This window comes from Falco cherrug, chromosome 2 (assembly GCF_023634085.1).
Source record: "Falco cherrug isolate bFalChe1 chromosome 2, bFalChe1.pri, whole genome shotgun sequence".
NCBI lineage: Eukaryota > Metazoa > Chordata > Aves > Falconiformes > Falconidae > Falco > Falco cherrug.
The window spans coordinates 20319682-20333654 of record NC_073698.1 but is presented as its reverse complement, the minus strand read 5'-3'; the positions used below and the strand labels follow the sequence as shown (position 1 = coordinate 20333654).

The following is a 13973-nucleotide window of genomic DNA, read 5'->3' as shown; positions in this document are numbered from 1 at the left end:
CGAGGCTGAGAGAGAAGTAGACTTCATTTGTCTCACAATGGAGTTATATTTCTTGGGTATATTTATTTTCTTTTTGACTGCATTACTGCTTGATGTCTGTTGGGGTCCCATTGTAGTGTGAATCCTTAAAGGAGAGAACAGTACAGTGGTAATGCATTCCAACCAGATATCCTGGAGGTTTTAATAGGTCCATTGAAGTACTCCCCAAAGAAAAATTAAGGGGAACAAAATTCTTCTAAACTTCTAAAAGCCATATCAGGAATATGCTTGAACCTTGTTTGGAAAGTTGTTAGTATTTGACCTTGAATATGAATGGGGGACTTAATTTTACTGTCTTTAATTTTTCTTGCCTTGAAGAAGAGGTTGTAAACAATTGAAAGTTCTGCTGGTTTAAAACTGAACCACACACCCCCCCCACCCCCCACCCCCCATATAAAGTTACAAGAAAAGGAGGGGAAAGGTGTATGACTCTTTAAATGTTAAAATCTTATGAAAAATAAGATGCCTGAAGTAGGCAGCACTCAGTAAAAATGACAGAGGCATCATGAACAGGAACAGATGCAAAATTCAATTTGTATAGTTGGATATGGAGAAATGCAATAAACAGTACTAAAGCATTGCAAATTAGCAGCACCATGTGACTTTCTGGGGAACAGCTGACTTTGGCAGTGCAAAAAGCTCTTCTAGTCTTTGACACAATTCTTTTGTGTGCTTTGGGGCTTTATTCCTGGACAACAAGCCTCATAACTCATCTTGCTGAATATGAATACCACTTTACAAGTCCCTTGCATCTAGTTTGGCTAAGAAACCACTTGCAAGCTCCATGAATATTTGTAGAAAACCTCTTTTATACATAACTCAGTATGTATTTATCTTTATTGTAGAAGGAAGAACAATGGGAAGCACTCATCTTGGTGTCTGTGGCCACTGAAAAGAAATACTTTGATACACAAATAGCATTATTGTAAATGTAATGCCAGCCAAAGGCATTTTTGGCTAAGGCAGGAGCAATAAAATTGGCAAACACATCGCTTGCTGCTAATGAAGAGGAATAAGCTCATCATGAAACCTTCACTGAACTGCTATTCTATCCAGCTTGATTTACTTGCCCTGGTAGAGTAAGAAACTGCTGTCTCAAGGAAAAGAAAAGAAAAGAAAAAAAAAAAGTGGGGGGGATGTTGGTGCTAGTAGGAAGGAGTCATGCTAGCTTTCTGACAGCTCAGTATGTGAAAAGCAGGTCTGAAGGAGAGCAGGATGGCCTGCTGCTCTTGCAGCAAATGCGTCCTGGTTACTGATAAGTGTAAAATACTAAGACCCACCTGGGAGAAGGAACCTGAAAGAACTCGATTCCAAGACAATACTTGAAATAGTTTATATAGTACTTTGTAAATGGCAGCTGGCTTTTGCTGGAACTGCCATCTTAATGTATTTGGTAATTTAAAGTGCATTATGTCAGGAGTAGGTTAGTTTTCTGGGTTTTTTTGTTTGTTTTGTTTTTTTTAAGTTTGCATGCCTTTAGTGTAGATACACTTGCTTGGACCACCCCCAAAGTATGAAGTAGCAAATGCCATTTTTTATTCATGGCTGGATTTCGTGCATGAGGATCCTCGTACAAAACTGGAAGTGAAGCTATACTCAAATGCCTTTCTTAAAACAACAATGCTGTTCTGCAGTGTGGTGCACCTTTACCTCAAGGCTGGGTCCAATTCTACCTCAACTTTGAAGATGCCTTTTGTGCAAGGTTCTTTACTGTATTCTACTTGTATTAAGAGTTTGTGACATTTCAGTGGCATAAATAAATTCCTGAAGGCAACTTGCTAAGATCTTTTCCCCAGGAAACTTGTATTGGTTCTTTGCTGGGTGCTGCAGTGTTTATTAATATTCTCAAATTGGCCTTTAATACTTACACTGGTATTAATGTCAGCACTGTTGGCCAGATTTGCATGTTTCACTAGGCTGAGTCAGACAGGGCAGAAATGGAGTAAGGAGGAATTAGTCTGGCTGAAGTCTACCCGTTCTTTTGGGTGGGAAAACTTTCCGATGGCATTGGTGAAACACATAGCACCTCTCCTGCTCTCCTAGGGATTTCAGCCCACCTTACAAAGCAGTTAGAGGAAAGTGCTTCCTGTTCTTGTCTTTTCAAGCTAAATTCTGTTTCTGAATTTACTTTCTTGATCCATTTTTGCTCTCTGGATGTAAATCATACTAATCCACAGGAAAGTTTCAAACCAAATGGTGACTGAGTATTTGAAGATTCTTGCCCCATGGGTATCTTCCTCCTAGTTATAAAGGCAGTAACACTTGATATTTTCCGCTAATAGCTTTTGGCAAACCCTGCTACTCAGTGCTGCTGCTGAAAGGATTCACTGTTCTTTGCATCAACTTGACTGCTTTTCTACCTTCTTTATCCTAACAGTAAACAGGGAGGTGGGAGGTGTTGCATTTCAAGACTTTAACACCTTGAATCAAAATACAGAAGCTTGGTAACAAGCTCTCTACTGGATTGGACTTCTCTGCTATGTAGAAAGGATTTGATTTCGAGTACCAGATGGGCAACTCTTGTTCTTTGAGTTAGACTTGCAAGCCTCAGAGCTGGCCCAGTGTTGAGCTTGGTATGAAAAGGGAATGGCCTGTTTGGTAACACCTCTAGTTACTAAAAAATGTGAACAGGAGCCTGGGACAGGTTTTCAGTGAACATTAAAAGAAGATGATAGTGCTTATTGGTTTGGGACAACTCATTTGCTTATACTTGCATTTGTTTTCTAATTGCCTTCTGTTTTCTTTTCTTCAGAGTTCAAAAGCTATTGTAGGATGTTATGTTACCTTTGTAATATTAAAAGTATTGATGAACGGTGTCATGGCTTGCCTTGTTGGAACCAGAGAGACTCTTAAGCCTCACTGGTTGATGCAAGGCATATGGTTGAGGCACTGCGTAACAGAATACAGGTCATCGCGGTGACTGCCTGTCAGGAGGGACAGGAGCTAAGGCTGAACTTGCTGCGGACTGTGTCCAGAGGGTGGGAAGTTCCGTGTTCTAGTAACCAAAGTGGGGGATTTCAAGGAAGGAAAGGAGCTATGTGCACACTTGCATGTGTGTGTCTGGTCATTCACACATGCATGAAGTAAGCAAAGCTCTTCCATGCTGCTCTGTAACATAAATCTGCCAATGCAGTAATTTATAGATGCTGTTTATATAACATGATTTGCCTCAGTATAAGATTTCTGAATTAGCACATAATAGTGCTCCTGGTTTGAGTTCCCTCTGCTCCAGTGCTGACAAAAGGAGAGAGTTGTACAATTCTGTCTGTTGATGGACTCACCATGGGTCATTTGGTTATACTGAACTCTAAATAGTTTAAATAGCTCTCCAATGAGCAGACTTAAAAGGGTAATGAGGAACAGTTATGGCTGTGTATGCAATCATTTGTTCTGTTTTAAATTAAAATCCGTTTTAGAACAGGATTTTTCCCTTGTGTTTGTGTAGGGCTCAGAATAGTTCAGGCAGCTTTGAGTGCCATCACTGTAGAAAGGATTTTGTGCAGCTATAAGATAACTCAGGCAGTGAAGACATAAAATACACACTTTCCCATCTATTCTACCATTAATGCGTAGCCTCTGAAGTTGGGTATAGTCCTGGATAGTCCTGGAGCACTTCATGGGTTCAAACCTGAATGCTGTGTGCACACTAAGAAGAGATGTGAGATCATCCCACATCTGATGTGGGAGCTGAAGCAGCGTGTATTTTCCAAAATGGGGACTTTCTGTAGCTGGGGAAGTATTACTACTGCCTGTTACTATTGGCCAAGTTTGATTGCTAAATCAGGAGCCTCTGCTCCTTCAAAAGCTGGAGGAAAGAGTGGGTGCCTTGAGAAAGAGGCATAAGAGCCTCAGAGGTAAACATCAAGTCACCACGTATTTTGGGTGCTAACAGTGTCACTCTGTCCACCAAATATCTAGGGAAGCTAGTCTTCTACCACCAGCTGTTCAGCCACAGATGTGCTTTTCCCAAGGTCGGGGACGGGGGGGGGGAGGAACAGGGAGAACGGGCTCTTTGTCTCTGTTCCTTAGGTTTATCTATTAAGCTGCCTCTGTAACGGGGTGCTCTGAATTCTGCTACCCTTCCTCTCATGCCTGTGTTCTGGTTGGGACAGAACAGCTCAACTCTGTTCTTGCTTCCAAGCCTACTTGGAAGAAAGGGGAAAAAGAAAAGAAAGTCCTATTCATGATGTCTTTAGATAATTTTCACTCCCTTTCCATTATTGTTGTTAATGCCATGGTCTCTCCTTGCCTGTTCATGACACCTGAGCTTCATGCAGAGTACAGGTTGGTTGCCTGGGGCAGAACCTCTTCCAGCTCCCTGCAGCCCTTTGCCTTTCTAAATCTTTCCCAGAGTGCCCAAGATGCTTCTGGAAATGCTATAATAAATGTATATATAAATATATATAATGAAATTACTTGTTTGACTGGTGACACAAATAAGAGCCTGATTTATTCATGAAGGAAGTATTGTGTCTTTTTTAATACGCTGCTTCAAAAGGGCTCACAGGCTTACTTAAAATTAGGTTAATATCAACACAATCACGTACACAGACATGCACACATTGTTAATATCTACATGCATGCCTGTGTACACACAAGTACTCTCTGGGACATCAACAGGAGTTGTCTGATAAATTGTTCTGATTAGATTTAAAAATTGACATTGCAGTGCATGTGTGTTTTTTCTTTAAACAGATTGCATCTCTTGAATAGTTCATCGGAGTTTCTTGAAGCATTCACATACGTGCTCTTTGTCTGGAGATGCCTCTTGTTATAAATACTTCCTTCACTTTACAAGCGTTTGTTTGGAAATATGTTGAGCAGCCATGCTCGGTTTATTTCCAAATGTCTCAACTTTGGGACCTTGGATTGGCTTATAGCCTGAAGTTCATATCTCTCCTTTTCATGCAAAGAGCCATATTTGAACAACTCGCAGAACACAAGACTGTAGTATAAAATGGCAGGCGTCCTCTGTGAAACACCCATGGCCAAATACTGTGTCTTACAAGGAGCTGTGGTAGGAGAATGTACTGTATGAGTTCAGTTTTAAAAAAAAAACCCAAAACACAACAAAAAGTTATATGCACTCTTGATATAAATTGCATAGTGTTAAAAAGTATTTTGATGTAACTGATGTCTTTTGAGATACCTGCTAAGGAGCTGTGTCATATTTCTAGATACTGTTGTCAGCTCTTGTTTTTTTCTCTCTTTTTTTTGGCCTTTTCCAAGTTGGTGATAGTGTTATGGCTAGAGTGCTAACAGAACTGAAAATAAATACAGGAACACAAAGGGTAGAAATGCTGCAACCAGGGACTAAAAGCCAGGAATACTCGGCTGAAATTAAGAAAGGAAAGGAATGACTTTACCTCAAGGGTGACTTTCCAACGCCGTTTGCACATCATCAAGAAAGGTATCAAAACCATGCCACAGCCTGATCTTTTGTGATACAGACATGGGCTAGTACAGCAATAAGGAAGAGCCTGCTTTACAAGAGAAAATGAAAAGAGTGTCGTTTGCTTGGCCCAGGAGGCCAAGCTGTAAGCGTCCCTTAGCTGCTGAAGTTAAAAGACAGTCCAAACTAAAGGCAGGGGGAATAAACTGACCCTGTATAATTTAGGCTGGCACTAAGAGGGAGGTTTATCACTGCCAAAGCAGTATAGCTTCGAAGGAGCTTTGTAACAGGAGCAGTGAGGGGCAGAAAACTCTTAATGAGCCATGGGGTAGATCTCCCTTGGTTTCTGAATGGGTTATGTGGTTTGTGACTGGGCAAAGTGATCCTGCAGCAAACAAATGGGCACTCAGTAGGTTTCTGCCAGTGCTGATTTCCTCCTGCTTTTTTGATACACTAAAACTGAAGAGGGCTAGTAATTCTCAGGATAGCTTCTTAATTATGTGGCTGGAATATTTTAATCAGGGTTATAGTTAGGCATGGGAATTTGTGGGCAGAATTTAGCCCCTGATGTTATTAATCTGAAAACAAGCAAAACAAGAGTAGAGTACAGAATTGGATGGAGCGTCCAACTAGAGAGTATTATGGAATAAGTTTCTCTGCTCTGTAGGGCTGCAACAATCCAGACAGAGCATATTGTACACATTGTTTCCTGAGTTTCTTAGGTTTTGCATGTTTAAAGTCATGAATGAAAATTCCTGCAATGGTGGGCTATCACAGCAAGGTTCATAATCAATTCTGGATCATCTCTTCTGGCATGAGCTTTAGTTTTTTCCGTTCTGCAGGGAACCTGTATCTGTTTCCTGCATCTGTCGCCCGTCCTTCTTTGTGAATGGAAAGCAAGTAATTAATTTTATTGTTGTTAGCAATTAATTACCCTTGCCAAATCTTGGAGGACCTATTGTCTCCTTCAGACACAATGTTCTTGGAAAAAAAAATCTTACTTATTGTAACCTCTTGTGCAATCTTCACTTGGATGACAAATACATCTTGGCAACGAGGAGCTTTCTGAATGAAAAATGTTGCTGGACAACCCTGTAGTACAGCAAGAACGCAAACCTCTGCCAATGCTGGTGGAGCACAGCCAGGCAGGAGGGTAAAATGGGGAAAGCCTTTCACATTGCCTACAGAGCACAGAGTGAGATGAAGTCTGTATATGCACACATCAAAATATCTGTTTACCATCAAACAAGGATTTTCCCTGTTGAGCATCTGAGCTCAAAGGTGGCCTTCCTTCTAGCAAAATCTTGAAATCTGTTGGAAAACTGCTTTCTGCCAGCGCAAGACTGGGGAAATAATGGAGAGCATGTTGACTGTGCAGCTGTCTGGTTTGGGTAGCCCACTGTAGGAAACAGCTGGGAAATACCCCCCTCCAATTTTTCTCTATAAACCCACAAATTTGGGATCCTGCAGAGTTGCCTCAGTCTGCTTTGTGGTTGATGGCCTGACTTTGGTTTTCCATTAGATCTGTCCAGAACCACAGCTGACCACTGAAACCTCATTTTAATATTGCAGCTGTAACATTAATTACAAAATTCTTAATTGTAAAAGTACATTTTCCCCTTGTAGTTTTTCACCTTTAAATTTTTCACCAACAGCTAGTGATGTCAAAAAGGTACATAAAAACCCTGCATGGAGAGATGTTTGAATCCTCCAAAGGGAATACACAGAATGCAAAGAATGAGTTGGGGCCAGGACTACTCTGTTCCCTTGTGGTTCTTGTGCACACTGCCAGCAGCTTGTGTTTCTCCTTGCAGGCTGACAGCTGGCTGTGGGGCTAGCAGAATGCAGCCAGCAGCCAGGTTTCTCAACCCATACTGCGGCTGACAGCGTTTGGCCTGGTGAAAAGGAAATGATCTGAAGCAAAGGGCCTGATGCAGTGTACCTTGCAGTTAATGGAAATCTTTGCTGACCTCAGTGGGAGCTGGATTTGATCTTGTGCCTGCTTGAATGTTTTGGTGTTGGTTATGGCTCCAAGCAGATATTTTTTTTCGTGTCTCATTTCTGGTCTTTTTTTCTTCTTCTCTTTCTCAAATGTATGTACCTTAGAGTGATGTAAAATCAAGACAGCTCTATTTAATGTAGCTGTGCACTTTTATACTTGTCCAGTGTCTGTCCTCTTTGTTTCCTCAGCTCTTCTACTGTCTGCAGTATCAGTTTGCAAGATGCTGGCATTGATTTCTCCCCTCCTTCTTGAGCCATTCTGCTGCTTCTCACAAACATCTCACCTAATCCTCTGCTCTCTAACAAGTGTAATTACTGACACTGCTTAATCTATCTTCTGCTCTTCTTCCTGTCTTTCTAAACAGTCCTTATGTCAGTTTCCAGCAAATGCAGGCCAGGCTCTGGCCCCTGCCATCAGTGGGGAGCCAGCTTCCCCTTCAGCAGGCTGCTGGAGGCCAGCCCGTCGCTGCCTTGCACTAGCCACGCTCCCATACCCAGCTTATTGTTGCACTGCATATAGCGAGGGCCACCATGCCCCATTAGCTAGCAGCTGCCTCGGGCACAAAGCATAGCCTCTGTGAGACCCAGCCATGCATCAGCTTGTCCTCTGTCCCTAGCGAAGAGGGGCTGGAGTGAATGGAGCCCTTTTCAGTGGCTGCCAGATAGGAGAGCACTGCGGGTGTGGAGGATGATGATGGGGAAAACAATGCAGAGGAGGCCCAAGACCAGCTATAACAGTGCTGGAGCCTCTTGTTACCTTCCACTCTCCTGGAGTATCACATGCCCCCAGAGGGATTTGTCTTCTGGGTAGAGAATTATGGTTATATGTCATCTGTCTCTGAGAAAAATGCTTTGCTTTTGTATGTGGAATGTTTATTTTTTGTTGGTTGCTCTCCATTTGCTTGGAGATGATGCAAGGCTTTTGTGAACCAGCATCAGAAACAGGCTGTTTGTGTCTCATGATGGCTATGGGGGAAAGGGCCAAAGCTATGGGATGGTGTACAGAGGAATCACAGGTGTTCTTTTGAACCACAAAAAAACTTACTTCATTTTTTCCTGCAGTAATGTAAATGCTAAGCAAACAGGGTATGTAATGAGGAAACCCTTTGGAGGGTAGGAGCTGACCTAAGGAAAGATGAGAGGGAGTGAGCTGTGGAGCACAGGGCTGCTGCTGCACTGGGGGCTTCCAAGGATGAGATTACAAGTGACACATCTGCTGGTCCTCTTAGGTTATTGTACAGTTCACAGTGAAATGTATTGGGCTTTCCCCCTCCCATTATTCCCACTCAAGTTTAAATAGGAATCTCCTAACATATCTGCTGAAGGTAGAACACGCAGCTTCAAATAGACCAGTGTTGTTTTTACTCTGCTTTTCTGACATAGGCAATGGCAAAAGAGGATAAAGTAATGCCACAGTATAACAGGAGGGAAAGGATTTTTTTTTCAGAGATGATATTACTATTCTGGTAATAAAAAAGTAACCTATTTATTGTATCCAGAAGAAGAAAAAAGAAAGAAAGAGAGGAAAAAAACATTGTGGGAAATTCTTTCCTTCATACATAATAGTTTTCTGTTGATTTAAAATTGCCCTTAGTAATGTGTTGATGCCAGTGAAACATTTCAGCTATAGGAAATATGAAACAACCACTGCTTTTCTATGAATTATGAGTCATAAATTGTATGAAAAATATTCAAACTTGCTATAGCTATTCCCCAAGCAGAACCTCTGAGTAATGGAGAAAATGCTGCCATTCTGGGGGGAGTAGAAGGGGGACTGAGCTAAGTGAAGCAAAATGCCAAGTGCCAGCTCTGTGCTAAGTGTGAATTAGTGTCATCTGAGATGATCCTCCCTTGCTAAGTAAACAATTAGTGAGTATGTTATGTGTACTTGCAATTCAGTCAAGCAAAATTGTTCTCAGATGATACGGGAAAGGGGCATACATACATGTTGGGGCTACCTGACTGCTCGCCAGTGTGCCGGACTGACCTTTGGGAGGGCAGTGCACTTGTGCCAACCCAGCTGTCACATTGCAGTTGGTAAGCTAAGCCAAGAAGGCACAAACTCCATTTGATTCAGCATTTAGCAGGCAGGTTGTGGTGACAGAATTCCCCTAAAAATGGCAGTAAAGTGGCAAGATAATAGGATACTGATGTTTGCAGGCAGGGCCGTGTTGGTGACATTAATTTCATCCAACTTTAGCCATCTAAGAGCTAGGAGTTCAGTTCAAATTAGTTCTCTAATCTTCTGTCACCAAAAGTCAGTTTATCTCCTGTTGTATCTGTTTTATTAATTGCCTTTTGGAGTTTATCATAGCGAGTTTCTCAGCAACTACTTTTGACTATGTATCTAACTTTTTGATGGGTGAAGTTCAGTGAGTTGAATTCAGCATTAAAGCTCTGGATTTCAGTTTCTTCGTCATTTCAGAAAAGACCATGTAGCCCTGTGAGGATTTGCAAATTTTTCTTTGCAACTAGAGGCTAGAGTCATTGTTGAAAGGTATTCTATATACCTGAGCTATAAGTAAAAGTATAAACAAACTGCAGGAGAGTATGACCTGCTGGCTGTAGAGCAGGGGATGCTAACCATGGTTGTGCTAGTTTAACTAGAGCATTTCTATTTGCCCTAGTTTTAGTTTTCAGTTGTGTGTCTGGCACCCATATTAACTTCTCAGTGATGGATGTGTGCCCAATAAAATACAGCTAAAAAGACTAACAATGTGACATGCAGTTTGGTAGGCCTAGTCATTTTCCAAACAGATAGTGAATGATGTCCCGGCTGTACTGAAAACAGCAGTCTTTTTTCCCCATTGACTCTAGTCAGCAGAAATCAACCTCTGCCTAATTAGCATCTGTGAAAGGGTAAAGCTTTTACTGTGTTCAGGTGTGACTGAGACATGCTGTCAAGTATCAAAAGCTAAAGATTCTATTTCATCCTATGTCAAACTATGCTGTCTTTTCCAGACCTGATTCAAAGTTTATTTTAAGGAATCCTAAAGTGCACATTACAATTTGATGCTTCTTTAATTGTCAGAGTCTGGATATGTTGTGGTTTTTGTTATTTTCTTCTTTTAATTTTTGAGTTGTATAAGGCATGCAAACGTTTTCAAAATATGAGTGCATTTGGCTTCAGGCAGCTGTGATCTGGTGTGAATTATAAAATGTTTCTATAAATGTAAGAATGCTTACTGCTCTCTGGCCTGCAGTACAGTGCTTGGGTTTTGTCTCAATGTGATTCAATTCTCGTTTGCTTCATACAGGAGATGGCTGTCCGAGCACTGAAGCAGACGGGTAGCAGAAGTATTGAAGCAGCTCTGGAGTATATCAGTAAGATGAGCTACTTGGATCCTAGAAATGAACAGATAGTACGTGTAATTAAGCAGACCTCACCAGGTAAGTGTTACCTTTTTTTTTTTTTTTTTAATTGGGTTCTTTCTTCCAATAAGCTAGTTTTTGAAGTAGAGTCATTACTGGTGAGTAGTGGATTGACAGCATTCAGCAGTAGTCTTGTTGGAGACAGTGAGGTGAACATGGCTTTGCAAGGTGAGCTGGGCTGGAAGCTGAATACAACTCACCTGCTTTGCAGGGTTTGTCCATGCACATATTTGTAGTCCAGCCTTCTTAAACTGAAAGCCGTTTATCCTTCCACGCAAGTGAGTTAAATCATCTCAAGTTTACTGTAAGGGAAAAGCTTTTGTATAGGGAATTGCTATGGAGTTGTGAGAGAGCTCACTTCCCAGGAATTCATTCATGTTAACATCCTTGCAAGTAAACTGCAGAAATAGCTTGGGCCAAGACAGCAGAAGCTTTTCTGCACATCCCTGCTAGTCTGCTTCAGCTGTTTCATCTATACTACCAAACTGGAGGATTTGGGCCCTGTGTATGCCTCATCAGCAAACATCCCGCCACAGCTGGCAAAAGGCCTTACAAGAGTTGTTTCCATTCAGATATTGGCACTTTGAGCACTGCAGAATGCTTTTGATCTGCGACCAGGATACACTCTGGTTTGGATAGTTTGTTACTTTTATCTTCTTTCAGTTTCAAAAATTGTCCAACCAGACAAGTAACCATCCTCTTGATTGGCTGAAAGGATGTTATCACACGCTAGTGTTACATGCTGCGGAGGGGTTAGTGGACTAAAGGTTGAGTGGATTGGAGAGCTGTTTTCAGGGGCCTGTTGCGTTGGCCAAGGAATTTGTTGCGTCAGTGGCAACATTTCGACTTAAAATGTCTGTGTTGGAGTAGTTGAAGCTAACAAATCCACTCGATCGACCTGAATACAGTAGTATAGCTTTCTTAAGTGTGGCCAAAATTGAGTTTACTGAGTGCAACTGATTTCCACACGACAAATTTCTCAGCCACCTCAGCAGCACTTTCCTCCTTGCCTTTTGATCAAATTGACAATCTTCATTGGGAAGGGTGTTAAATTTGGCATAGCTGATAGAGAGGCATGTCTGGAGGTGGGGAAGGCTGAGGAAGAGAAAGCCCATTCAATTAACAAAGAGAAATCCTTGGACAGGAAGGAGATCTTCAGTAAAGCCACTTCTTTCCTGGGGGACCCCAAAGGTAGCCACATATAAGGAAGATGAAAACAGGGAAGGACCTCATTTTCCAGGTGGTCACTTTCAGGAATGGAGCTTCAGATGTGGTGGGAAAAGATGATGGTTCTGTGTAAGGAGCAGCTTTAGCTGCCCTTTCTGTCAGTCTTTGACGTCCTGTTTTATTATTTTGGAAAATTCTGAAAAACTCGTAAGAAAGTATTTCCAAGGGTGTTTGTTACCCTGCAGGATGACCATCTGACAGACAAAGTAGTAGTACAGACCAGTTTGCTATTTGAAGAGTTCTGTCCTAATACATGCACAAATGTGGCCTCAACTAGGCTTTACAGAGAATTTAAAATAACTTTGGCAGAATTACTGATATGTATTTTGCTTTATATTATAAAGGCTTTATTCCTTAAAGTGAAAGAACACACCCAGTCCTAAAGAGCATACATTTCTTCTGAAAAGGTTGAAAAGTCTTTCTAGGCTAACAAAAATGTTGTCTTTCATTTGCATTTGGTTTTGCTTTCTTAACATTACAATGCATGCAGCTGTTTTGAATACTTAACCTTTCAAGCTGAAAATCAACCTTTGCTTTTAGGATACACAGAATGCAAAACTTAAATATCATGTAAGTGATGTTTGCCTGCCTGAGGTGCCACAGATTCATATTGATTTGTTTGATATGGTATTGCTTGTGCTAGGATAGCATAGGTCTTCTCTAGTTCATTAGGAAGCATGTAATGCTACTTGGAAACTTCATTTGCAGATTGAGAATTTAAATCTTCAGGGTTTGAATTCCATATATTGGTGTATAGAAATAGATTTTCAAATTACTCATTTTTGTCCTGCTTTAACCTCAGTAGTAAAGCTAACAAGAGTTTCAGCGTACTGGCAAGACTCAAAACTTATCAGATACTACTGTGTGACAGAGAGTTATGTATAAAAACAGATGATTCCATGAGTATTGTTGATTAATCTTAAGAATACATTCTGATCTAAAACCTTCAGAGGCAAGAGACAGTCATAACAGTTACTGTGTTGGGTGCGAATGTGTAGGGAAAAAAAATCGTCTACAACTACCACATTTGGTATCTTTACAAATCCAGGTATTTCTCCGTCACACCAGAACAGACTTACTGGTATACAAATCTAGGAGGTGGACATTATGCCTCTCTTGACATCAGCAAGATTCCTTGCACAGCTGAAGTAAGTGTCCCCAAATGAGGACAACTACTGCTGCTGCTGCTTTCCTTCATGGCCTCAGATAGGGAAAAGCAAAGTCAGCTTGCCCCTGAGGCTCAGCATGAATCCTACTGATAGAGGTGACAAAGGTCTTATGGCTGCCTCCCACCTGCTGGCCAGAGTAGCCACTTCTTAGGATGCCTTGGGTTGCCTCAGCCTCATCAGTGCATCTCACTGTGTCGCAGCAGGTGAGCTATCGTAAGTGGTGTAATAAGTATAACCTCAGTAAGCACGCCCTTGTGATATCATAGAAGTAAGAGCAGCTGAGTATAGATTTCACTGTGAAGAACACTGATTATTTGTCCAACTTGATTCCGTTTCAAAACATTGCATTGTTTATGAAACTGTCGGTGTGGGGCAGCCTTTTCAATGTGCAGAGATGGTGCATAGACCTGTCTTAATAACGTGCCTGTCCATGTGTGTCTGTATGTAGCAGGGCTTGCGTGTCAAGGCAAGGAGGCACAGCTCTGCTCAAGTGCACAGCATCCGGCCCAGCTGGGACATGCTGTAATGCAAATAATCCAAAAATCTTGCAAGCCAGTGTTCAATCCTGTTAGCTCAGTATGACTATTATTGTAGACCTTGTGAAATCAAGATTTTACAATGAAATTGTTTAGGCATAAATGGGCCAAGTCCTGTCATTTGTGAAAGCTGAAGAACCAGAAGGGAAACAAAATAACGACGGCACTGAGTATCCCCTTGTCTTTAGCACAGCCAGTGCTTTATACACCTGCAGTTTGTCCTCAGATCAAAAAACT

The 13973-nt window shown here is 41.5% G+C and overlaps 1 protein-coding gene across 1 annotated transcript in view; it reads left to right on the top strand.

Annotated features, from left to right (window-relative positions):
* Window positions 1-13973, top strand: part of LATS2 (large tumor suppressor kinase 2) — a 49185-nt gene that overhangs the window by 24003 nt on the left and 11209 nt on the right. Inside the window, exon 3 of the mRNA XM_005446447.4 lies at window positions 10690-10822. Coding sequence (XP_005446504.1) covers window positions 10690-10822 — 133 coding nt within the window. The remainder of the gene's footprint in view (window positions 1-10689; window positions 10823-13973) is intronic.